This window comes from Labrus mixtus, chromosome 6 (assembly GCF_963584025.1).
Source record: "Labrus mixtus chromosome 6, fLabMix1.1, whole genome shotgun sequence".
NCBI classification, from domain to species: domain Eukaryota; kingdom Metazoa; phylum Chordata; class Actinopteri; order Labriformes; family Labridae; genus Labrus; species Labrus mixtus.
In genome coordinates this window covers 20,873,345-20,898,575 of record NC_083617.1, presented here as the reverse complement: position 1 = coordinate 20,898,575, position 25,231 = coordinate 20,873,345, and the positions used below count along the sequence as shown (strand labels likewise).

General features: G+C 40.2%; 1 protein-coding gene across 4 annotated transcripts in view; it reads right to left on the bottom strand.

Annotated features, from left to right (window-relative positions):
* LOC132975691 (echinoderm microtubule-associated protein-like 6) overlaps window positions 1–25,231 on the bottom strand; it is an 80,550-nt gene that overhangs the window by 19,365 nt on the left and 35,954 nt on the right. For all 4 annotated transcript variants that reach the window (XM_061040411.1, XM_061040414.1, XM_061040412.1 and 1 more), the window contains exons 6-25: window positions 24,937–25,072; window positions 20,533–20,606; window positions 20,025–20,152; window positions 18,634–18,771; window positions 18,340–18,481; window positions 18,009–18,123; window positions 15,754–15,966; window positions 15,496–15,663; window positions 13,539–13,645; window positions 11,037–11,155; window positions 9,617–9,803; window positions 9,292–9,397; window positions 8,944–9,037; window positions 8,226–8,326; window positions 6,937–7,139; window positions 4,415–4,526; window positions 2,467–2,594; window positions 1,676–1,817; window positions 301–453; window positions 49–180 (exon numbers count right to left, since the gene is read on the bottom strand). In XM_061040411.1, the coding sequence (XP_060896394.1) occupies window positions 49–180; window positions 301–453; window positions 1,676–1,817; window positions 2,467–2,594; window positions 4,415–4,526; window positions 6,937–7,139; window positions 8,226–8,326; window positions 8,944–9,037; window positions 9,292–9,397; window positions 9,617–9,803; window positions 11,037–11,155; window positions 13,539–13,645; window positions 15,496–15,663; window positions 15,754–15,966; window positions 18,009–18,123; window positions 18,340–18,481; window positions 18,634–18,771; window positions 20,025–20,152; window positions 20,533–20,606; window positions 24,937–25,072 (2,698 nt within the window). The remainder of the gene's footprint in view (window positions 1–48; window positions 181–300; window positions 454–1,675; window positions 1,818–2,466; window positions 2,595–4,414; window positions 4,527–6,936; window positions 7,140–8,225; window positions 8,327–8,943; window positions 9,038–9,291; window positions 9,398–9,616; window positions 9,804–11,036; window positions 11,156–13,538; window positions 13,646–15,495; window positions 15,664–15,753; window positions 15,967–18,008; window positions 18,124–18,339; window positions 18,482–18,633; window positions 18,772–20,024; window positions 20,153–20,532; window positions 20,607–24,936; window positions 25,073–25,231) is intronic.

Here is a 25,231-nt window from a genome sequence, read left to right as displayed (position 1 = left end):
AAAGTGAAGCTCAGAGATGTAATAAAGGAAGAGAGCAGCATTTGTTACCTCGTGCGTCCCAGTCGATATGGGTGATGTAACTGGAAGCGTCTTTACAGATGCCCACTCTCTTACTGCTCAGCACATTGTAGAGGTCCACAAAGCTGTCATGTGACGCCACAGCCAGGAATTTACCTGAGTCTGAGAACAAGTGTGTACAAGAAAATGTGAGATACAAGAGAGGATGAGTGGACTTGTCTTTAGCAGTAATATTTGTATTGATGGGTGCGTGAGTGTGTGTTTTGTTGTTTTTGTTTTCACCAGGGGTGAAGCGAACATCAGAGATGGCGTCACGGCGATGGTGGAAGCTCAAGAGATCCTCCAGCGTGTCAGCATTCACCACCAGCACGCCGCCATCGCTCAGACCGACTGCCAACGCCTTCCCATCAGGAGAGAAGGCACAGCAGCGACCTCCTAGTAAAAGACACTCTTAGTTTAATCTACATGTTTATGAATAATTATTTATATAATTTGTTTATTCAGGAGTCTAACTGATATTACTTGATCTGTCATTAGACATCTCATCGTTTCGTCCTCATATCCTCTCTGTTGTTTACTGTCTAAAGGTGTGTTCAGAACACATGTTTTGGGTGGAACAACAACAAACAAACTCGATGTGAGGACGCAGATCGAGGCAATTATTCTGTTGGGGGGGGACGCAAATACATGATTGCAAAATTTAGGTACAAATGGAAGTTGAACTCTTAAACTTGATTTAAAAATGTATGTGATTCTGCGCATTTAAAGTGATGAGATTATTCTGAAATTGCGTCAAATGGTAAATTTTATCCAGAGAACGAGTATTTTAAAAGGTTGGAGCTAAAATGAATTTTTATTGGTTGTTATCTCATCTCTGCGTGAAACTGTTGTAACACTGTGTGACTTTGTGTCATGAGTGTAACTCCGACACTGAACTGTAGGTGGAGTCTTGTGCCAGACATAAAGCCAAGGCTGCATGTGATTAGAGCCAGGTGTGTGAATTGAAGGCATACCGGTACACATTTTGACTGTGTCGTAGTCGGAGTTTTGTGTGCTGTAGTTTGATTGTATTCGGTTTGTTGAACATTTTTGTCCATTTATAATATCCTATCATAACGGAACTGTAAATAAATGGATTTCTGCATCCAAACCAGCAAAAAGTGGCTTTGTTTCCCCACCAAGAACAGGCATACAAAACCAGCTCCTTATTCACCCTGAAGTAGCTTTTTTTGATAATATTTGGGTTCGTTTAAAACGGTCCCATAAAAAGTTGTCTGCTTGTTTTCTTGCATAGAGACCTGATAAACTATTGCAATAATGCAAATCAAAACATTTCTCTGCAAAAAGACAAAATACGCAGATACCTATGTAAACAACTGCAAAGTCCAAAAATAAATTGAAATCAAAACACTGTGTGGGGGTGGAATGTAACTGAAATACTGCACAAGTACAAATTGAAGTCACTTTGTGCCTGTCTTCCTAAACTCAACATTAACTCAGGGGGGACAATTTACTTTACTACATTTATAATGTATTGATACTAATTAAGAAGCTATGAGGGAAACTGCTATTTTAAAAAATAATCACCAGAGATTTTACATGAACATCATTTCAAGTTAACAGACAGAACCATGTTTAGTCGGATCCTTTATCTGACCTCTCTTCAGCTTGCGGACTGCCACCATGCGGTGATTGGCTGACGTCTCCCACAGTCGCAGGGTTTTATCGTCACTGACGGTGGCACAGACGGGAAGGAGGGGGTGAGGGGCCAGACCCCAAACCTCACCCTCCATGTGACCCTGCAAACACACACACACACACACACACACACACACACACACACACACACACACACACACACACACACACACATTTCAAAACTTCAAATTGTCTTTAAATAATAGGTTAAGTTAAGAGATGTTCATCTATGTTAAATAGTTGTGGTGCTTCTGTTGAGGTTGCTAGGTAACAGGGGTGATGCTTAGAAACCAGTAAGCACCATCCTGACCCAAACAGTGAATCCTCCATAGATCACTAGACGGTCTCGTCTCAGTTCAACCTGACTGAACAATTAGACATCTTAAAGCACTCAGACCGTCACACAAAAAACCTCACACACTTCATAAACACACCCACACAGACACTGTACACACACACGCACACACACACGCACACACACACGCATACACACACACACATTTCTGTGTCTTTCTGTTATTATCAGACAAACTTCTTGTACCTATCATTCATTTAAACCCCCACATGATTCAACATACACTTATAACCCTTAAATACTGAATGAAAGAGCTCCACCTTACCTCACTTGGGTTACATGTAAGTTTATATACCTGGAGTTTACATGCAAATCAGGTTAAGAGTTCAATTAACTGAACAATGTATGAGGTATCCACAAATACAATTTAAGTTGAAAACTGCAAGCCAACACACCTGCACCAGCAGGGTCATGGGCCCAGTTTTGTCGATCTCCAGGACTTCCCCGTTTTTGGTTCCCACAAGGATATGACCGTGACCCAGAGTGATGGCTCTGATGGACGGGTTGTCCTCCAGAAGCAGGCCTGCACACATAAAGTCATCTGAGTGGTTACTGAGAAGAAAATCCATTCTGTGTAACTTTCCAAAACTGATAAGTTTAGTTTAACAAACTGAGGTGTATTTCACTATGTGTCCACCAGATGGCAGTGTTGACTACAGAGTAGTTTCTGCAGTATGTGAAGACAGCTTTACTTAAAACTCTAATTTAATATACTTGTGGCTTATACCCCCTGTCTCAGAGTCAGGGAAAATCTTATACAATAGTTTCTCAATGTATTTTTTAATGTAGTAGCATCTATAAATAGTATATGAACATTTTGAAAATGCTATGGGATAAATGCCTAAACTTCTTAATTAAAATTGAATGAAATATTAGTCTTTATTATTTGTATTGATGGATAAATTGATTAATTATTAGATGAATGAATGAATGAATGAAGGAAGGAATGGATGGATGAATAGATGGACGATGGATGAATAGATGGATGGATGGATGGATGGATGGATGAATAGATGGATGATGGATGAATAGATGGATGGATGGATTGATGAATAGATGGATGATGGATGAATAGATGGATGGATGGATGGATGGATGGATGAATAGATGGATGAATAGATGAATAGATGGATGGATGGAGGGATGGATGAATAGATGGATGATGGATGAATAGATGGATGATGGATGGATGAATAGATGGATGAATAGATGGATAGATGGATGGATGGATGAATGGATGGAGGGATGGATGGATGGATGGAGGGATGGATGAATAGATGGATGGATGGAGGGATGGATGAATAGATGGATGGATGGAGGGATGGATGAATAGATGGATGGATGGATGGAGGGATGGATGAATAGATGGATGGATGGAGGGATGGATGGATAGATGGATGATGGATGAATGGATGGATGGATGGAGGGATGGATGAATAGATGGATGGATGGAGGGATGGATGAATAGATGGATGGATGGAAGGATGGAGGGATGGATGACTAGATGGATGGATGGATGAATAGATAGATGGATGGATGAATAGATGGATGGATGGATGAATAGATGGATGGATGGAGGGATAGATGGATGGATGGAGGGATAGATGGATGGATGGAGGGATAGATGGATGAATAGATGGATGATGGATGAATGATGGATGGAGGGATGGATGGATGGACAGACGGATGGATGGAGGAATGAATGAATGAATGAATGGAAGGATGGATGGATGCTTAGAGGTAGAGCTTGTGTATAAACAGATAATGAAAGACAGTAATACAGTGTACTTCCCTGTTTCCATCATTTAAATGAATCAATATTGTTTTGTAAATTGTTTTTGTTGTTCTTTCTTTCCCTTGGATTTGTTGTTTTGACAGCCTTCACTTTTTATTGTACAATTATTTTGTCTTGGTGAAGTACGGGTTACCTTTGGGTATAAAATGTGCTTTTAAAATTAATTGGGCATTTTCTGATCAGGGACAGCTTTTATGAAAACACGTTTAACATGATTTAATCAACAAAGCAGATATGGATAACTGAAATGGAAAATAATCACCCACAGTTATGCGAGCATGTCTTGTCTGTTGAAGTAGAATGAAAACAGAAACCGCAAATAAAACAAAGCACTGTTTTTGTGGGTATTTGAATAGAGAGATAGACAGGAGACACAGTATGGTGAGGGGCTGCTGTGATACGTAATCTGTCTTATCTCATCAGGCAGAGCGTCCCAGAGCTATGTTATGAAGAAGCACTTTAGTTTCAAAGTGTTGATTGATGTTTGATGTTTCAGATGTGGTGGTCTGCAGCTGAGTTTTTCAATTGGTGGATGGGGCTGTGTGTACCTTTGGAGCCCGGGGACAGCGCTGCTCTCTTGATGGCGTACGTCTTCAGACATCGGTCGAACATGTCGTCCCACAGCTCCACCACGCCGTCCTTCCCGCCTGTCACAAAGCCCTGAAAACAAATGGTTTTAACTGAGTTACTGATATTTCAATAAGAGGCAAACGCAGACCCATGCTGTGCTGAAACAAAGCAGAAACATGTCAGATCTACCAGAGACATCTACCTCCCCCTCCTTCAGCTCTGTGGGCTGTCAGCCATCAGTCTTGTCTGCCTCTACTGACAGGTTTCTCTCTCTCCTTCTCCCACTCTGCCTGAGATCTTCAGGCAACTTGTTTAATCTCAAGCCTCTCACTCAGTTGATGTGGTATGAAAGAGTGTACTTTCTTGTGTTTTAACTCTGAGAGTCATAAAACATTCAGCAACTCCCTGAACACTGACATTGATAAAGATATCCAAGTTTTTTACAACAGCACATGAGGGCAAAAAGTAGAGGAGGAATATAAAAGTATATCATCATGTTTTTCTTTTATTATTTAAACAATATTTCTCATCAAAAATCACCCATACCTGAACAAAAGTCTGTCCATGATGACATGAAAACTGAAGGGAAGAGAAACAGCACATGGCCTGTATATGTGTAGCACTTTTTTAGTCTTCTGACCACTCAAGTGCTTCTAGACTACGTGTCACATTCACCCATTGAACAACCATACATTGATGGCAAAGTGTGCTGTATGTTAAGTGCCCATCATCAACACATCCCATTACACACTGCTGGCTATGATTGATTTTTATACTATTATAATAAATGTGGCAACGTTGAAGAGTATCCTGATAATTACAGAAATCTGCAGCAATCAGATGCTTTAGTTAAACATTATAACATTTATTCACACCTGATAAAGTTGTCTTTCAGACATTTTTAAGGCTGTTGTCTGTGAATGAAGATCATTTTAAACCAGTAAATAGTGAATGAAACAGTCATGTAATGTGTAATAATGAAAGCTTTTTCTCAGCTTCTCAGTTGACAGCACATCAGGGGAAGCTTATGCTGAGCGCTAACTCAGTTTTTACTAAGAGACTACTGGACCCCCAGAGCCATATTATCTGCAACATTTCCTCCTCTCAACATCAATGGATTTCATGATTCAAATCAGTACAAACACTAAATAAATCTTGTTTGAGTTAAATTAGCTTGAGCTCGTATAAAAACGCGTTTCTAGTCTTCTGACTACTCAAAGCGCTTTTTCGCTGCATGTCACACCTACCCATTAATTCCGATTAACACAGTGATAGCAGAGCCTACTGTGTAAAGTGACCATCAGAAGTAACTAATCCTATTCATACACATTCATATGCCGCTGCACCAGCGAATTATGTCAGCCCTGTCACAGGGGTATTTTGGCTTCACTTTTGTTTCCAATGGTAGAGGGCTGAGAGGCACTGTCCATATTGATATACAGTCAATAGGAATGGAATGCACAAAAACTGAGGTGCAAACTAAACTTGGTGCACATGCCTGTGGGATCAAATAGAGAACATTTATTAAAAAAGATGAAAAAAACAACAATTGCCTTCTTCTTTGTCTTATTTCAATGAGAAGGTGAATTGAGCCAAAAGGCATTCAAAAAAATTAGACATTTACGCTGCTGACCACCAATTTCAAAGCTACTTAATAAAATATGATGTTGAATAATTTATCTTTTCACTTTGTTTTTATAACTTCATCTACTCTGTAGCATTAAAGTGAGCTGCAAGCTTAGATCATCTTCACATTCAGGCACAATGTACATACTGATGCTGAGAGGTGGATAGAGTCATTCTGAACATAAAATCCAAAACAAACAGAAATGTGATAACATGAACCATGAAAGGAATGAGATTTTGTGGATTTAAATTAGTTTCTGGTTAAATAGAGTCTCTCCTGTGAGCCTGTCTATTGGCTTGTCTGTCTTCAAATCCTGTTACATAAAGAGAGCCGTGGAGTGAATGTGAGAGAGGGAGATAAAACAATGAACAGAGAGAAAAATGGAGAAGTGGAGGGGAGGGAGGAAGGGAGGGAGGAAAAACAGATGGATGCCAGCAAAAAAACATGTAAATAAAGTACACGTCTGCTCACTCCTACATTGAGATATTTGGGCATTTAGCTGACAATCCTGTTCAGCATGACTAACACTGAGTGCAAGTAGGTTCACACGCACACACACACACACACACACACACACACACACACACACACACACACACACACACACACACACACACACACACACACACACAGAATGTACACACACACACACACACACAGACACACACACACACACACAGAATGTAAACAGATCATTAGTAGGAGGATGATCGTCTGGAGAACTGTTCACAGTGTTTAATTGAAACCTGGACCTGGAGGCATTTTCATCGTTCATCTTTCTTGATGTATAAAGCAGATTATGGGGAGCTCCCTCTGTTTCACTCACTCTCTCTCTTTTTCACACACACACTAACACACTTGTGTCCTCCTCACCTTGTCGAGGGAGAACATTGCGAACACAGGTCCATCATGAGCTTTGATGGTTTTCAGCAGCAGCGGTTCCTTCCAGATGTAAACGTCTCCTGTAGTGGCCCCTGTGAACACCAGCGCCTCGCTGCGTCCGTAACACACAGACATCATTGTCTCCGGCCGGCTGATGCTCCTGAACGCACCACGCCTAAAAGTCAGACCCCCACCTGGAGACAAATGGAGACCATTTCAGAACTTTATCGGTCATCTTGATCACTTGATCATGATCTTGTATAAGAACAAGTGATCTTTTTTTCTGATCATGATAACTTTCAACAAAAGAATAAACATTTTCAATAGTGTCTGACATAAATGTTGCATTACTGCACAAAAAGACTAAAACTTGGCTTGACTAATTTTTTGTCTATTTGTAAATATTTTGGCTTCCATATTAACAATATGCTAAAGAAAGTGATTAACAGTTCTGGTTTGAAACATATCCACGCATGTACAAACCAGTTTTAATGGATTATTTGCAACCTGAAGAAAACCTTCATTTTCATAATGCTCTATCACCAGAAGAAGCCATGTTTCTATGATACATAAGCAGATTTATTTATTATTTATTGTGTCTGTTCAAATGGGACTCAGTCTTGACACCTAATATAAGTGCACATTTTATGTGAAATGCAGAAATCAGAAGCTATGATGTTTCAACTTTGGCTGCTTTAAATGCTGACTGTGTTGATAAAGTGCCAAACCAGCAGCACAGACTAAACCTCACTCGGTCTCTTAGGCTCACATCTCTCTTTTCTTGTCACCCCCCTAAACACCCAGCAACAAACTCCCCCTTACAGAGGCACAGCCCAGCCTGAGAACGTCTAGCATAAAGGTCACAAACTCTCACACAGGAGAGTCTACGTTTGATTCATGAAAGGATTTAATTGTCTCTTTTGGGACTCTGGCTGTTGCAGCAGTAAAAGGTCAAGAATGGACTGTAGAGTAGGAACACCATTACAGAGTCATAGTGGGAATAAGACAAAACACACAAGGTTACTACAGCAACAGACAACATTGAGTCAACAAATTACATATCGGGAAAGAAAAATGGCAAATCTGTACTGAAAAAATCCCCCAAAAAGTGTCAATATAAAACAACTTGTGTTTCTGACCCAAACTACTGAAGACAAACATTACCTCAGTATAAAAACACATAAGTACTAGTGTTGTTACAATTTACTTTCTAACCCCTTACACACTCATGTGGATCAACATTGTGTTAGATAATAAAACACCCTATCTGTAGCTTTTACCTGCATGTTGCCAGAAAAGAATGTGTTTGATTCCCACTGTGACAAGTTTGTCCATCAGCATGGGATTACACTTCACCACGAATATCTTCTCCTTGTGACCCCTGCAAAATAAAACAACAACTAAATGCTTTTCAAAGACTTACAACTGCCACTCAGACTATACTCTAAGTACCCTAACCCTAAACTGGCCACACACTGGATCATTCACAGCACAGGCATGAAGACAGTTTCAACTGATTTTGAATGTTATAATCCTCCGAATGCACACACTAGACGACCCGGCTAGACTTGGAGACCACACACCTTAGAAATTGTAGTAACAATTTCACAGACACAGCATGCAAAATTTGGTTGGTGATGCTTCCAAGTCTGCATGCTGTCATTGGCTGCTTCTGGTATTCCCTCGGAGGCAGTCCGACCAGGAATTTTAAATATCAAACATTTTTGATTTACAATTCCAGATCTGGGTTTCTCCAACTCGATCTGGAGCAGTAAAATAATTGTAGTGACATCACAGAACTCTTTGGACAAAATATCGGATACGACAAGCCTCTAATCGAGCCACGGTCCCCAGATTGCTGTGGGGGGAAAATCAGCCTTAAAAGTGATATAAGTAAAACTAGAAACACATTTTGGTTAGTAAATTATGTATGATTGTATTTATTTTTACTGTGAGCCTGTCTTTTTTGTGGTAACAGTTGTATTTTTTGTACAGTACCTGGCAGTAGCGAGTTTCTCTCCTCTCTTCCAGTCCCAGACGACAATTGTATGTCCGTCATCGACTCCCACAGACACCAGACTTTTTCCATCAGCTGCATCAGGAAAACACAAACAGCGAAAAAAAAAAAAAAAATTTCACCTCTACAATATAAACAAACAGGAGAGGACATTTCCAGCTGGATGAAAGAAACTTCATTGGTGCAAACACGAGCAGGTCAATGGATGTAAACTCTTCAGTATGGAATTCTGTCCCATTCCAAGCTTCAAGAACTCTCCACAAAATAAGACCTTTTATCTAGATTAGCACATCAGTGTTATTCCAACTGGCTAATTCAAACAAGTTTACCTGAGAAGTCCAGAGTACACACTCCTTTCTGGTGGAATCCTTTGAGTAAAGAGAGACACTTCAGAGTCTGGATGTCCCACACATGGATGGCCGGGTCCCTCCCCACCTGTGAAAACACATTAACATATGTACTTACAGACTTATCAAGTTATCAGGCTCCTCTAAATCTAGACATGCTGAACCTAAAACTCTACTGATGTTCAGCTTTTCAGACATTGGAAAAGTCTAATTTGCTTTGAAGTTCTTCTCAACAGCTCTTGTCAAAAAGCTTTGGGCAGCGTGTGTGTGTTTGTGTGTGTGTGTGTGTGTGTGTGTGTCTGTGCACCTGTCCCGTAGCAGCGTAGTCCTTCAGCGGGTGGATGCTGAGACTCAGGATGTCGTCGTCGTGGCCAAGGTAGAAGCGCTGACTGTGCAGCTGCCGGTTGTAGACCACGCCCACCGCCGCCACGTGGTACAACACCTCTCCCCCCTGAGTGTAGAACAAGTTGTTCCTGCAGTCATAACCACGGTATCTGCAAAAACACAAACACACACACAAAAAACATGCACACAAACAAACACAAATTACCAACCAGCTGGATCTTTACTGGTCTTGTTTGTAGATCTCACTGGGAGGTTTCACAGCATTTAAGGCATTCATTTACGTCAAAGGTCTTGTTTTTGTGAACACTAATCTAAAGGCAAAGGTGGAACGCCATCTTACTCTCATCTCTACATGGACACATTATTATTTTTATATTTCATAATAATTCCAATCTATTTGGCCAATAAGATCAAGGAGAATTTGTCACCCTGAAGTCCACTCTGTTTAAACACATTATAGCTATACATCCTGAGACGGAATGAACATTATAGGTTGCTTCAGGTTTATTACCAAGATGAGAAATTACCAGGAAAGTTCTTTTGTGGCATCAGTTTGACTTAATTTCAACATGGCTGACAAAACGTTAAGCAGACAAAGTCTAATTTCATCACAGGGGCACATTTAGTGAGAACTTTGCTGAATATGACTAACTGACAAGAGATGAAGCACGAGTAAAAGGCCAGCCCTGTGGTAAACATAAACTATGTATCATTGTTGGCCCAATCAATCTGTCATGTCTCGTTGTTTTTCAGACTAACAATCTATTATGAAGATGTTACTCAGGGCTTAATTCAGACATCAGAGTCCCTCAAGACAAAATGCTGCTCTGCATGTACTGACATGAACAAGAAAAACATAATTCGTCCCAAATTCTCTTCTGTGCTTTGGCCCCTATAAAATCGAAATAACCTTTGAAATCTTTCTCCTAACCTACAAAGCTCTTAATGGTCACACCATCGTATCTTCAGGAGCTCATAGTGACCTATGAACCCTTTAGAATTTACGCTCTCAGACCACACACCTACTTGTGGTGCCTACTGTTTGCATGGGAGGAAAAGTCTTCTTTTATCAGGCCTCTTGTGCACTCATCTACAGGATTTGGGTCAAAATAATTTTTTGATAAAACTTTAGTGAGGGCTGGCTTAGTAGTAGCATCCAGAGGCATTTGGTCTGCACCAAATTAAAATTAAAGTCAGGACAACTTCAAATTGGATTTGGGGTTCACAGAAAGGTTACTATGTCTGATCCAGTGAGATTACCTTTGGGAATTTTACATTAAAGTCCTTGGCCAGTGTCTAGACGTGAGACCAACATTTACACCTACCTTCATTTGAACATAAAGCACACACACACACACAAACAACCACACACACACACATACCCGTGCACAAACTGCAGTCGGAGTCCTTGGTTTGGTCCTCTCTGTCTCTTCAGAGATCCGACCTGCTGCTTCTTTTCTCTGCTCTGCTGTCGCAACTGTGGCAGATCTTCTTTATATACCTGCATAAACACACTAAGACATTTTCATTTCCCAAACACACACAAAACACAAGGTCCATTTATCACCTGACAACTTCTTAAAAAAAAGTCATGTTTAAAACTAAAAAAGTTGAGGAGGTAAAAAATGAAAGGTCTGTTGTGCATGGGTGCATGATTTGACAAACTTGACAGACTTGACCATTTTCTTTTTAATGTTGAAGAATTCTATGTTTTAGTTTCATTAATTCATTAATCATTTCCCGACAATTAACATAAGAAAAATGAACACATTCCTCTGCCGGGTGAGAGAACTCAACTGAACACTGTCTGCTGAGTTTTCACCCTCGGCAGAATATAAGCCTGCTCATTTTTCATGCAAATTATTCATGTTGAGGTCGAGATGGTGTGTTTCAGTCGCCTGAGTTTCACAGGGAGAGACTTTGCTCCCTGGAGGTTTGGCACTGGCACGGCTCCATTTTCACAAACTGCATATTACAGAATTGTCATGGTGGATCAGCACTGAGAGTTACAAACCCTTTCACTGTGACAGGAATGTATATTCCATGTTTGTCTGCCCATCTTTTTTTCAGCAAATCATGAGCAATTATGAAATGTCGTGTGAAAATGATTCTGGGTGACTTTAAGGCAAACATTAATGACTAAAGATTTAGTCTTACTTAACACTTCCTCTGTTTGAAACTTTACTGAATTACATATCATCATGCGGTAAATATGCTTGATTCTTTAGAGTCGGTCTTTGAACACTATAAATTTCCCACATGCCATATTCCCATGAGATTAAGAACTTGGAAGACTTTTGCAATGATTTCAAATAACTAGAGGTCCAAAGGTAATCATGTTTTTAGAACTTTTTCAAGATGACGTAGATTGTAGATCTACAGTTCATCCTAACAAAAGAACCAAAGGTAAACATAGTCCTGTAAACATGAATGACGCTATGACATTATGACAAAACAATCAGTGGATGTAATATCAACTCAGTGACAGATGACCATTTTAACTTTGAACAGCAGTTCAGCTTTTAGACATTAAAACATGTCTGTATGTGCCACAAGAGACCAGTGGCCTGTTGCTCCAGCTATGTGTAAGATCTGTCTTAAATCATTTTCAATTCCTGCAGCTAATCACTGTTTCAATTACAATGTTACAATTCACTTTCACACACCACCACCGAAGCAGGTTAAGTGTCTTGCCCAAGGACACATCAGACATGTTACCCAGTTGGGGATTGAACTCTTGACCTTCAGGTTGAGAGGCGACAACTCTACCAACTGAGCCGCAGCCGCCTCTCACTGAACAGCATTTTTTAACGTAGTGTTTGTCTCTGAACAGGCTAACAGCTGAAAATAACTTCTGTTATCTGCCGTTTATCTAGAAACAGCTACAGAAATGTATGTAAAACATGACAAAGCATCATGAATAGGTGATAACAACAGCTACAACCTTAATCTATAGCTAGTGTAAAATAACAACGCTGATAATGATCATTGAAATCTTCAACATTAGGTAATTTAACAGTACTCTGTTTTTGGACAGATTAAATTATTTCCGCTCATGGACACAACAACAATTACAAGGGATGTAATCTATCTCGAAGAACGCACTGACGACATCAAACAGTCTGCAAAACACGCTGCTCCTCTTCATCCTCCAAGTTCAACCCTTTTAAAACGATACACAGTGACAAGTGCATTCTGTGGAAGACTTTACACCTACCAGGAGCTTTCAAAGTTTTGCTGTATCTGTCAAACTGAATCTTATGGCATGGCTCAAAAAGAAACCCACACGGTGAAGGAGGAGGGAGGTTAGGGAAGAGGGGAAATGCAAGGACAAAACGAGGGGAGGAGGAAACAGAAGAAGAGAAAGTAGGGAGGAATGATGGTAAGAAAGTAGGAGAAGGAAAGGGTTTAAAGAGAGACATAAGAAAGACAGACCAAGCATAAGGAAATATCATTATTATATCCATGTGTCCAATTAAACTTTAGAGCTTCTGATGAAATAAACACACATGCCCGCTCTGATTTAGTCTGTCAAACACACACTCTGACTTCTATCTACACACAGCACATTGTTGCAGAAACTGGTGGCAAACTGCAAACGGAAGTCACAGGGAAGTCTGCCAGGCAGCGGCTGGCAATGAAGATAAGGCGTTTTTAATGATTTCCATGGCAACCGCACAGAACCCTGCTGCGGCGGTGGCTGATGGGAATAAGAACGAGGAGCTGTGGCAGTGGAGCCTCTATTAAAACACTCATCAGGAAAAACATTCTTACAGGCACAGACCTGCTTAATTTAAACACTTTATAGAAGCTAAGTGTTCAATGCCTTGCTCAGGGGATAAGGGTCACCACGGAAACACCAAAGATTGACATCAGAACTGTACCTGTCTCTCGTAGTTGATCTGAGTTTCCTGCTCAATGTCCGAGTCAAGCTCTGGGACATCTGAGACGTCACTGTCCGACTCCTCACTGTTGGAGTCTCCATGGCTGTCTACAAAGTGGACAGAGACAGACATGTTCTGTTTAGTCCAATTATCTAAAACAATACTTTAGAGGAAAAACATTTGTGACCAATCAAATTGACTGACTTTGTGGCTTACTTTGAGTCATTTTAGTCGGTTACATCTATAACACTGGATAATGGAGGCAGGGATCGATTATACTTCATGTCCACGTTGTGTCCCAGTGCGTGTGCATGAGCACACCTCTTCAAGTCATGCCAGGGCAAAGGCGGTGTACTGTGCTTGACCATGGATCGGAGCACTCACTCCATCAAACCAACTGGATTGCCTAGTGCGAGTGCGGTGCGCCCTTAGAAACTTTCTAAAGAAGACTCGAAACCATCTGCATGACCTTTTTCACATATGAAGGAATCTCTGAAAACTCAGTAAGGCAGAAAACCACTTTGAAGTCCCTATCCAGAGGGCCCTTAAAGTCTACATTAAGACACAGTACACAGTAAGAACACCTGGAACCACTTCTGAGAGACTTTTTACTTTTGTGAGTTCTTCAAGCCGCTACTTATATTAAGAAAAGCAACAGGACATCTCAGAGAGCGTTGGACTTACAAACATACCTCGTAACACTGAAATACTTTAATGGGGACCCTTAATCCTCTCAAGATAACCCCATACACATGAAAATCCCATTAGGGTTTTTACACCCAACTCAAGACAAACAGAACCCTGCAGGATTGTTGGAGTTCTCATAATGACTCACAAAGACTCCCCTAGTAGATATTGAGAATGTTTGCACATGGACCTACTCACCCTAACTCAAGAAAAACCAACACACTTTGTGACCATCATGACTTCTGCTTATGTAAACCTAGTGAGACAGCCTGGAAACTATGGGATGCTTTCAAGAACCTCCAAAGTCTACCTAAGAAAACCTTTGAGATCTTTGAAACTTTCATGAGTACTCCTAAAGCCCTGGGTAAGCTTTCCACCAGTAATGGAAACATTACATGAAGATCTCTATCCATACCCATTGGAACCAGAAAAACAAACAAGGAAACTCTCACAATTACCTCCAAAGTCAACTCCAGAAATCTATTTAGGGTCCTTTAAACTGGAACCTAGTTTGATGGACAAATCCTACTGAATAGACCTTATACACTTGGAAATCTCACAAGGTCTTCTAGAGTCTCTTCGAGAAAATCTTAATCTACTTATACCCTCTGAATTGTCAAAGCTGAATTGTCCTTAAAAGCTTATAATTTAGACCATTAATCCCTTGATGACAGCCTTTAAGTATGAAGAAACCCTGAAAAAGTCTCACAGAGTTTTAGTGGTCTCTAAGATCTTGTGAAGATTAAAAAAGACCTTGAAATGTAAATTAGATTTAAAAGCCTTTAAAAGCCTTGACTCTTTCACAAGGACTTCCAAATATTATCAAATATAATATCCCCACATTAAGAACATACAAAGATTCCCCAAGAAAGCCTAAAGCTACTAAGCAGGAACCATTTCCAGTACTTTGAACTTAAATTAAGATTTCTCAATGCTTTCTAGGAAAGTCAAAACCACTTGAGTGACCCGCACAACTCTGGGAAGGGTTCAAAAGCCCGATACCATACTTTAGGGATATCTACAAATCTCATGAGGACATGTTCATCTATTTAAACAAAGCTTGAATGGAGTTCAGGAAAAATCACAGATTCACAGCCCAGATACCGAACACTAATACTCTCAAGGACCTCCAGAACCCTCTGAGGAAACATGTTACCAATTGTAGAGGCATTGTTTCCATCTACTTGTGTTTTCTGAACTCTACTCTATACTTGCAGGCTCTATCTCGTTCTTCATACGATGATATGAGATATCCTCTACTGCACTCTACCTTGTATGTTGACATCTGGTCCTCCGTTCATGACCGACTCTGGTAGAAACCTCCACTGGAAAAGGGCGTGGTCAGCTCCACCCGTGGTCAGCACCCACTGCAGGTCATGTGACCAGCGGACATTGGTCACATGGGCTGAGTGGCCGATGTACTTCTTGAATTTGGCTCCTTGTGGGCGAACAGATGACTCAAATTTAACAACAACAACAACAACAAAAAAGAGAAAAGAAAGTATAGAAGACTACCAAAAAAAAAGACCTTTCTTCAGACAGGGGAATCTGTAGAGCTTGACCAAGCCAAGGTCGTCTCCAGTAACAAGAACGGCTGCAGCGTGATTAGCATCCACAGCATTGATCTCCGTCAGACTGGAGTATTTAGGCCAGATGCCGCTGACCTCTGGACCCAGGACACAACTCCAGGATGCCCAGCACAGACCTTTAACCTCCTCCTTACTGACAACCGGCTTTCCCACTGCAGGACGAAGCAAACTGTTAACTCTGAGTGAAATAATAAATAAAACCTTCATTTCTGTAGCTAATACTTCATGTACTTGCATGCACAAGCTTATCTCTCTGTAGATGTTAGTGATAAAAAAACAGCCCATTCACACACTGCACATCATTTGTCACAGAAAGAGGGGAGACAAGGAAATGTGTGGATGGTGCAGATTCTAATCTTCCGAGCTGAAATCATTTCTGAATCAGGTCCCAGAGCTGGATTCTCTATTTGTGTGGAGATAATGAACACTCTCTGACATCAGCAGTGCACATGTCTCCTGCAGGCTTGTCTGTTTTCAGTTTGCTTTCATGCTTTCTGTCATGAACAATTAGATGATCTCAAACCCAATTGTCCATGCTTTATATAGTCTGCATTGGTTTTGCAATGTGATTTCAATGTTTTTATTGTTAGTCCTTCCTGCTCTGGACACAAGCTGCATTTACAAAAACAAGGGATGAACAGGAAACAATCCAGAAATAATTCAATTTTGCACTTCTCTTGTAACTTTTCTTTCTGCTCATACAAACAAATGGCAGAACATTATAAAGGTTAGCTTTAACTAAGAAGCAGCCACAGTGAAGAAAAGTCTGTTGCTGAGGTCAATACACTGCTATCAACAGCAATCGATAATCAAAAATACATAAATAAAAGAGGACGTCGCTCGTTTAGTCGATGTTGTCAGTGGATGATTCGTGTCGGAGAGTTCTGGAGGAGTCAGCAGCACCTACAGTGAGCTGTTAGATGCAGAGCTGCAGGCGACAGGCTTCACACCTTCAACTCCTCAGCAACAGAACAAAATCCTTTCCCTTTGTGGAAATCTGGCAACACTCTGTGCAGCATGAATTCAGTTTGAGGTTGCTTATTGCAATATATATATATATATATTTTTTTTAAGTTACTGCAGAACTTCTCTATTAAAACAACAACAAAAGTAGCTGCTCAAGAACTTTCTCCTGTCTTCTGCCATGAGAGTAGAGGAATGTGACATTACCACAGTTACCACAAGTGTCACTGAAACCTTCATGACTTTAACTTTTGCATCAGCAACATCTTCCTCACTCCATCTTGAGCTATTTTAAAACCCTGTCAGCCCCTCTGCCACCCTCCCTCAGTCTCGTTTTTTTTTTTTTTCTTCACATCACTGTGTTGGGTGTGTGTGTCCTACTTTCTCTGACAGGTACACAGGAAATATACAAGTTCACTCTATGAATACATGCATGAGTGTCACCGTGTGTGCACTTGTCTAGACGTGTATCTTGGGGAAATACACTCTCTCCCATGGGGGACTTGTCATCTAAGAGGGAGGATTTTTACAAGTTCACCTGCTAAAGTGAAACTTACAATCCCACCACTTGGTTTTTTAATTTTTTCAGACCAGAGCTGAACAATATACTACTTCACTTAAAGTCATTCATGAAATCCTTGTATGGATGTCATTTTGATATCCTCAATAAAATAAAATAAAAACTGTCAAAAGGATTTTGTATTTATGAAATATTATTCAAGAGATCAACAACCTTTTGACCCAGATATTATTTTATGGGTATTTAAATCAATATATGGCGAGATTAATACTTTTAATTAATTTAATAATTAATAATTTTTTTCTGTAATCAGACTTTATGCATATTAAATTACTCGGCTGCTGATGAGTTATTTTCCTTTCTAAACTTGATTACTCAAACCTTTAAGTACATCATTGTCACTTTGACATTCTTAGGTATCATCCTGTACCGTAAGAAAGGACAGAATGATAAAGATTGTTGCTCTTTGGTGTAACAAACCAAATCTTCATTGTAAAAATCTTTTTCAAATTTGTGTTTGATTTCCAGAGGGTGTTTTCAAAGGGTGCACAAATTCCTCTGGAAACTTCAACCATTCAGAATATTGAACGTTTGAAATTTAAGAGGAGGAACAGACACATATGCCAGAACATTTTTAAAGTAGGCTTGCAGATAGGTTTGGTAGAAAAATCGAAGGAAGATCAGGCTAAAAGAGTGACTGAAGAGACTGACTGGGCATTCGGTAGAAGAGGCGCTCCCCGGCTCCATCGTTGGTTTGAAGGACTTTGCTGTCCAGTGACCAGTCTAGGTGTGTGATGAAACTGCTGGAATTACTGCATTCTCCCACCTGCAAACAGACAGACGAATATAATACATGCTTTACAGTATGCTGATACATCTTAACAAAGTGGTGAGTCATTCAAATTAGCAAAGGAGATTTCTATAGTTGCAGCAGCGATGTTTTCATTTGTAAGACCTCTATATTTAGTGACTGACTATTTTTAGTTGGTTTTAGTCTGAGTTCTTCTTGTTTTCCATGCTGTCAATGTGCCTCGCTCCCTACCTTCTTGAATCTCTGGGCGACAGCATAGATGTCAACAAGCCCGTCGTTGGAGCCAACAGCAAGGTACCCTCCGTCTGGAGAGAACTTCATCTCATGAATCACCTCCTTCCTGTCTTTGATGTGCACGACCTCCGTCATGTCTCTGAGACAGACAGAGAAAAAACAATCTTTTAATACCACCTAACAGCGAAGCAATAACAGATTCTAATTTCATTCATGTTTGTTTGTCTCAATACACTGTGGTATTATGTTTTGTTTGTATTTTGTGTATGTGTGTGTGTGTGTGTTTGATACCTGACTCTCAGCACAGTGAAGGATCCATCCTTCATGCCCAGAGCCAGCTGGTATCCGTCCACGCTGAACGCAACGCTCCGCACCGCCTCCTCCATGTTACAGCGAGCGATGAGAGTGTGATCCATGAGACTCCACAACCTGACACACACACACCGACACACACACACACACACACACCGACACACACCGACACACACACACACACACCGACACACACACACACACACACACACACACACACCGACACACACACACACACACACACACACACACACCGACACACACACACACACACACACACACCGACACACACACACACACACACACACCGACACACACACACACACACAGTTACTGTAAGATGTAGCATGTCAATATCTTTTTTCAAACTAATGAGCTTTATGTTCAACTAATTTATAAGCAGGGAGCAATACCATAGACACTGAACACAACATCGTTGTTCAAGTTCAAGTTATCAAGGAGAGTTCAACAAAGACATCAAATATTCATGTTTCCCAAAAGAATCGACCAGGACAATACAGGAATGAATATGATTGCAGAGCTTTGTCTGACTTGATGGATAATTTGCAACAAAACTGTCCATATTTTTGGCTGTTTTAGTTTAAAAAAAAACAAGTTCATGTAATGGAGGAAGGGAATGGCCCTTTAAAGGCATGTACACAAACACAAGTTTAAGAATAATCTCTTGATTCAATGCTCAGAAGCTCATACTGTAATTGTCCTGCAGTGATGAAATCAGATGGATTTCTAATCCGAATTTTAAAGGTTTGTCTGAGAGTTTGGTAGTTTAAAAACTTAAGACCAGAAGTTTCATAAAAAGGTATAATTAAAAATATATAATTTTTGCCATTTAATGGGTAAATGAGTAAATATAGATTGATTTTAGATGAGATCCTTGATGAATATGGCCCCAGAATCTTTTTTTGATATGCTATAAAGACAACAATGAGACAAACAACATAATAATAATTATTATTTTACTTTTTATCATTAAAAAAAGTACTCACTGTAGGCTGTAGTACAGTTACTAAAGGAATGCAGAAATATAGTTCCATGAGCTCCTCATTAAACTGCATCCTCTTTTTTTCTTACATGCTCTGTTGTTCTGTGACCATCTGTGTTTCCGTGTGTTTAGCTGACTGTGTTTGTTATTATAATCATATAATATGTAATTGGTCTCTGAGGAACCTCCTGCAGCACTGAAAGAAAACATTGAACAGATGCTGCTGATGAGCACAAACCTCTCACTAAAAACTAATATACCTGTAAACCCTCCAGTGGATCGGGTATTTCCAACCTTTTAGTGTTTTGGGTAGCTCCCAGTATGTGTGAATGTGCAAAAAACACAGACGGGAAGTTCCGGCACCAACCTGACGGAGCGATCATCACTGCCGGTGACTGCCAGAGGTTTTTTAGGGTGAACATCAAGCGCCCAGAGCTCTCCCTCGCTGTGTCCCTGCATGATGAGCAGCGGCTTGTCTCGATCCCTCACCATCACCTGACAGCAAGAGACACATTTTTAAACTGAGCCAGAACTTTATAGTAAACATTTGAAAGATTCTTCATTTAGAATCAGAAAGCAGAGTGATGCCAATAACCACAGGTTTGATGGCACCAGTCAAAAAGTTCATGATAAGATCTGGTGCTTTTTGGTTATCCTCTCTCAACATTAAGAAAGAAAGAAGGGGGAAACTGTAAGCCTGGCTTTGACAAAAGTTAAAACCTTAACACCTCTTAAGCTCAATGCTTCATGCAGAGCAAAAAGGCAGTGAGGTTTATTTTATGTGGACCAATGAGAAGCCATTGAACCAAAATAAAACCTTTATTCAAGACTTCTCTGCAGGGAGTAACAGCATGAGGCTGGGTTTCCTTTCGCACCTCAAAGATCTCGCTGTCCTGCGTTCCTGCCAGGATCCGGTCAGCTCGCCAGCAGACGCTGCGAATAGACAGACCTAGCAGAGGAGGCAGGGGAGGATTGAATCAGGTGTCAAAAAAATAAAATGTTAAATATCTTTGGAATCAACAGAGGAGCTGCAACAATGACGAGCGTAATTAAGAGGTGTTTAAAACAAAAGCAAGAAGGAAGCAATGAAAATGTGATACAACCATGAAGACTAAGGAGGGACAGGGGAAGAGAATGAAGGTTAAATAAAAAAACTGATGTAAATGGAAAGAGGGAAAGAGAAAAAAAGTATTTGTGGAAGAAAGCAGATAGAGGAAAATAATGGACGAATGAAAGAGGGAGAAAGAAATGACAATAAAAACAGGGAGAGGGAGTGAATATAGAGAGCAGGATAAAGTGAGAAATCTTGTTGGGAGATTATAATCTGGCATGTAAATGAACAAAAAAGACCAGCAGGAAACAGGAGAAACAAGGAGATGGAGTGTTGAGCATGGTGTTGAGTCAATAATTATTGATAAGGAGGTGTTTCTGAATTGACTGCTCAGATCGTATTAACTCTGGTTAATGAGCATCAAACTTCAGTGTGCTACAGAGGGGAGGTTGTAAAACAAACAGAGACCCTCCTCATAAAAAGATGCTAACTATATTTGTTTGGGACAAAAACAAGTCTTTAACCAGCTTACAATGAGCCACTGAGGTAGAGAGAGATTTTTTAGCCAGCTATAATGTTAGATAGCACACATTATATATATAACATTTTCTTGGTCATTTATAAAAAACCTTTGACTTAAACTTTTGTCAAGACAGGAAGAAGCTACAGACCAGCACACACACACTTTTCTCCTTTGTCAGTATCTTCCACTTGCTCCGTCACACTCTTGTTCACAACCATCCAAAATCTAATTAACAGACCGTTCAGCTCTGCAGCTCCCGCCATTAGAGCGCCTGCTGTCGCTGACGGCATGAATCAGAGTGTGATGTTTCCAGTAACTTTGTTAGAAACTCTTACCTGAAGGTTCACAAGTCAAAGTAACCTGATACCATGAGGAGTTATGAGGGAAACTTTGAGGTAATTGGGAAAGAGTTTTTGTACCATTCCAGCGGTGAAGGAAGGATTTCTGATACTTGATTTCAGAAGCAGCAGCCATAGGGAAATAAAGAGGAAAACTTAACAAGCTTCTTCTGAATCACACAGAGAAAACATGTGAGGAATTTCTTTTAGCAAGGCTCTTATGTTGACATTTTCTTTTGTATAACAATACTCTTGTTATGGGCTTTCTTCTTCTTCTTTTGTGGGAAGCTGCCTTCCCATGCATGAACAAAAACTTTGCGGAAAGCTTTCACATAGACCAGTGGTTCTCAAACTATGGTACGCAGCCCACTGGGCTCCCTGTGGTGGTATGCAAAGGAATCTCTACATTATAAAAAAAACCTGACAATTTTGTTGTAGCTGTCGTACTCTTATCTTATCTGTCTTGAAATCTATCTGACGTTAGCCCAACGTTGGGATCTGATGTCAGCCCAACGTCGGGATCTAACGTCAGCCCAACGTTAGGATGCGCTTGCACTTTTACACAGCAGGTCACACCTACCCATTCACACACTGATGGCAGAGGCTGCTATGTAAAGTGACCATCAGCAGTAGGTAATTCCACACATACACATTTGTACGCTGCCTCTGAAGTAGCGGAAGTAGCTTGGGGTAAAGTGTCTTGCCCAAGGACATATTGGACATGTAGCTGCAGGAGCTGTGTCATGATTTGGTATTATTTAGTTTTGTATTTTCAGTGTTTAGTGTTTCTTTATGTTCTAGTGTGTTTTGTTCATTCTTGAGTTCTGTGTGTCTTCAGTGTTTCATGTATTTTATTTTGTAGTTGTCCTCAGTGTTTCTTGTGTCCATTCCTACCTCTGAGTGTTTCCCTCCATTGTGATTGCCCTCATTGTCTTCACCTGTGTTATTAGTCTCACCTGTGTCTGATTACCCCATGTCTATTTAGTCTCTGTGTTTCTTCCCTTCTGTGTCAGTTCGTTGTTGTTTGTATGTCAGTTTTTGCTCGTGCTCCTCTGTGGCTCCCTGTTTTTGATCCCTGTGGTTTTTGTTGAACTTTTGAAAGTGAGTTTTTGTTGCCTTTTGTTTAATTAAATATTTTTGGTTATTCTGCACTTGGGTCCACCTCCCTTGTTTTCCAACCGTTCGTGACAGCTGGGGCTCAATCCCCCGACTTTCAGGTTGAGAGACGAACGACTCCACCAACTGAGCCACAGCCGCCACAGAATTTTGATATCATTTAACATCTTGTGAGGGGAAATTCCATATGTTTATCCCTAAAACTGAATTTTTCTCAAAATTTGAATTTGATCCTCATATTAATATTTGAAGTCAATGGAGAAGGAGCATCTTCAGTCATTGTCTTTATTCCACTTTATGGAAGTCTTTGTAACAATCAAATAAAGGCATATCTTTGTTTTCCAGTAAATCCTCTGACTCATTCATTCTTACTTCACAGTTGGTAAAGAGGAATCTCTTAACTTTCTGAACTTTCTCTAAAGCTCTCTGAGAGAGGTGATGGAGTTAACCTCCAACCTCCTCTAACTTCTCCAAAAGGAAGCCATTTCTAAGTATGCCTGGGAACTGACATGACAAAACCCCTACCTTTATCTTTTAGACTTCCCTGACGCTCTCCTCAAACAACTTCAGAGAGGAGACATTTAAAAAAAAAAAAGGAGGCCAGGGGCCTAATGGTTCTTTCCCCGCAGCTTTTCCCAAAGAAATACATCACCTCCATCTCAAGTATTCCAACATTCATCACCTCTGGGTTCTCCTGAAATCAGGTCATTTCTCTTCTCCTGCTAAAACTTTTATTCCTCTGCTTTCCCCCTCTTTGTTGCTGTAAAACTTTGAATCAAACACTTTCAGAAAAGCGAAAGAGGGCAAATCCGGTCATTCTATATCCAACTAAAGACAAGAGAGTACAACTAAAAGCATCAAAAGACTGCCTTAAATGTTCAAGAACATTTTTCAGGAAATTTCAAGAGTGCATTTAGAAAACAGCCTGAGTGTCTGGTATAGAGGGGAATAATTCAAGTTCTCCTCTCTTCAGAATCTTAAAAAGGAGCCGAGACTGACGTGTGTTAAACACACTTTATGTGTGGAACCATCCTTTGTGAAGGAGATGTAAACCTTTGTCTGTAAATCTAATGTATGGATGTAGTCGAGGGAGAAGATCTCTGGAGTTTAGTATCTGTTTGCAGTCCAGTTGTGCTAAAGCAGGCATTGGCTGTTAGAAGGGAGAGCAATCTGTGTTGAGGTCAAAAGAAGCAGAAGTATTCAGCCTTAGTGCAATCCTGGAGCCTATAGGTCCTCACCTTTAAAGCCTTTTAAAGTCTCTGCAAACAGCATAGAGATTGTCCCTCATTATGTTGCTATTCAGAAAGTCTTTGGTCGGGGTGGATATTTTACTGTGTCTACAGTCCTTGCAACCAGCATCCATTCTCACAAACAATCACACTAATGAGAGTACTGTGCAAGCCCCATCATCATGCAATACATTCACACACTGAAGGCTATGCTTCGCAGGCATCTACAGTTCAGTGTCTTGCCCATGGCAGTTCAACATTTTAATATCAGGAGCCAAGGAACCTATTCATCTGATTATGAACAACCTGCTCTTCCACTGAGTCATAACCTGCCCCATGTGGTGTTGTGGCATCCAGACATTCTTTGAAACACTGCCTGAACTTCTGAAGAGGTTTCATGAGTTAGTTAAACTGCCTTAAGGAACATCACTTTTTGTCACCAGACTTCCTTTCCTTAAATTTTAGTTACCTTGAATTATTGTGCCTAAAAATAACAACACAGCTTTATGCTGTTAACATGTGTTTGACACTTTGACTTTTGTCTGTGATTAAATGGTCATGCACTGTCGGTGCAGCATGAAGCATTATACAAATATTCAGTAATAACAATTGTAAGCATTGATCAAAAGGTCTAAACATTAAACATAGTTTCACTACATATATTTTAGAGAGCAGGGAAGTTTGCTATCCCTATTGCTTACTTCTCTATCCTTGATGGACACTAACTTACAGTATATGATATAGTAATTTTTCAATTAATTAATAATAATAGTATATAACATAAAGTCGCCAGGGCAGTCAGTTGCTATACATATTCAATTTGACCTGTGTCCTTATGTTGATTATGTGCATTGTCATCTCTTAAATAATCCAAACATTAGGCCAACTTGTTTTACACATGAAGATGCTTAAAAATGGCTGCAGTATGGACTCTTCTCGTTTCCTTTCCCCCAAAAGTACAAGTTTAATCTTTTTTGTCTTTCCGATATTCTGCCTGTATTTCGTCGTCCATTGTTTCGTACCTTTGTATCCTTGTTCGGCCTCTCGCAGGTCAATCTTGGTGATCGGTTTGAAGTCGACGTCCCAGAGTCGGACACAGCCATCTCTTCCTCCGGTGGCAAAACCCTCCTCACAGGAATACATGCTGAAAATGCCAGCCTGCACAAGTACAAACGTATTTACTCATAGATCTACATGAATGCAGATATAACACTGGAAAAGACACAGTTACGAAAATCACACATTTACTTTTTGGTACTTTTATACCAACAGCAAATTGTCTCATTGTTTTGAAGAGGTTTTTGTAGTCTGGCTTTT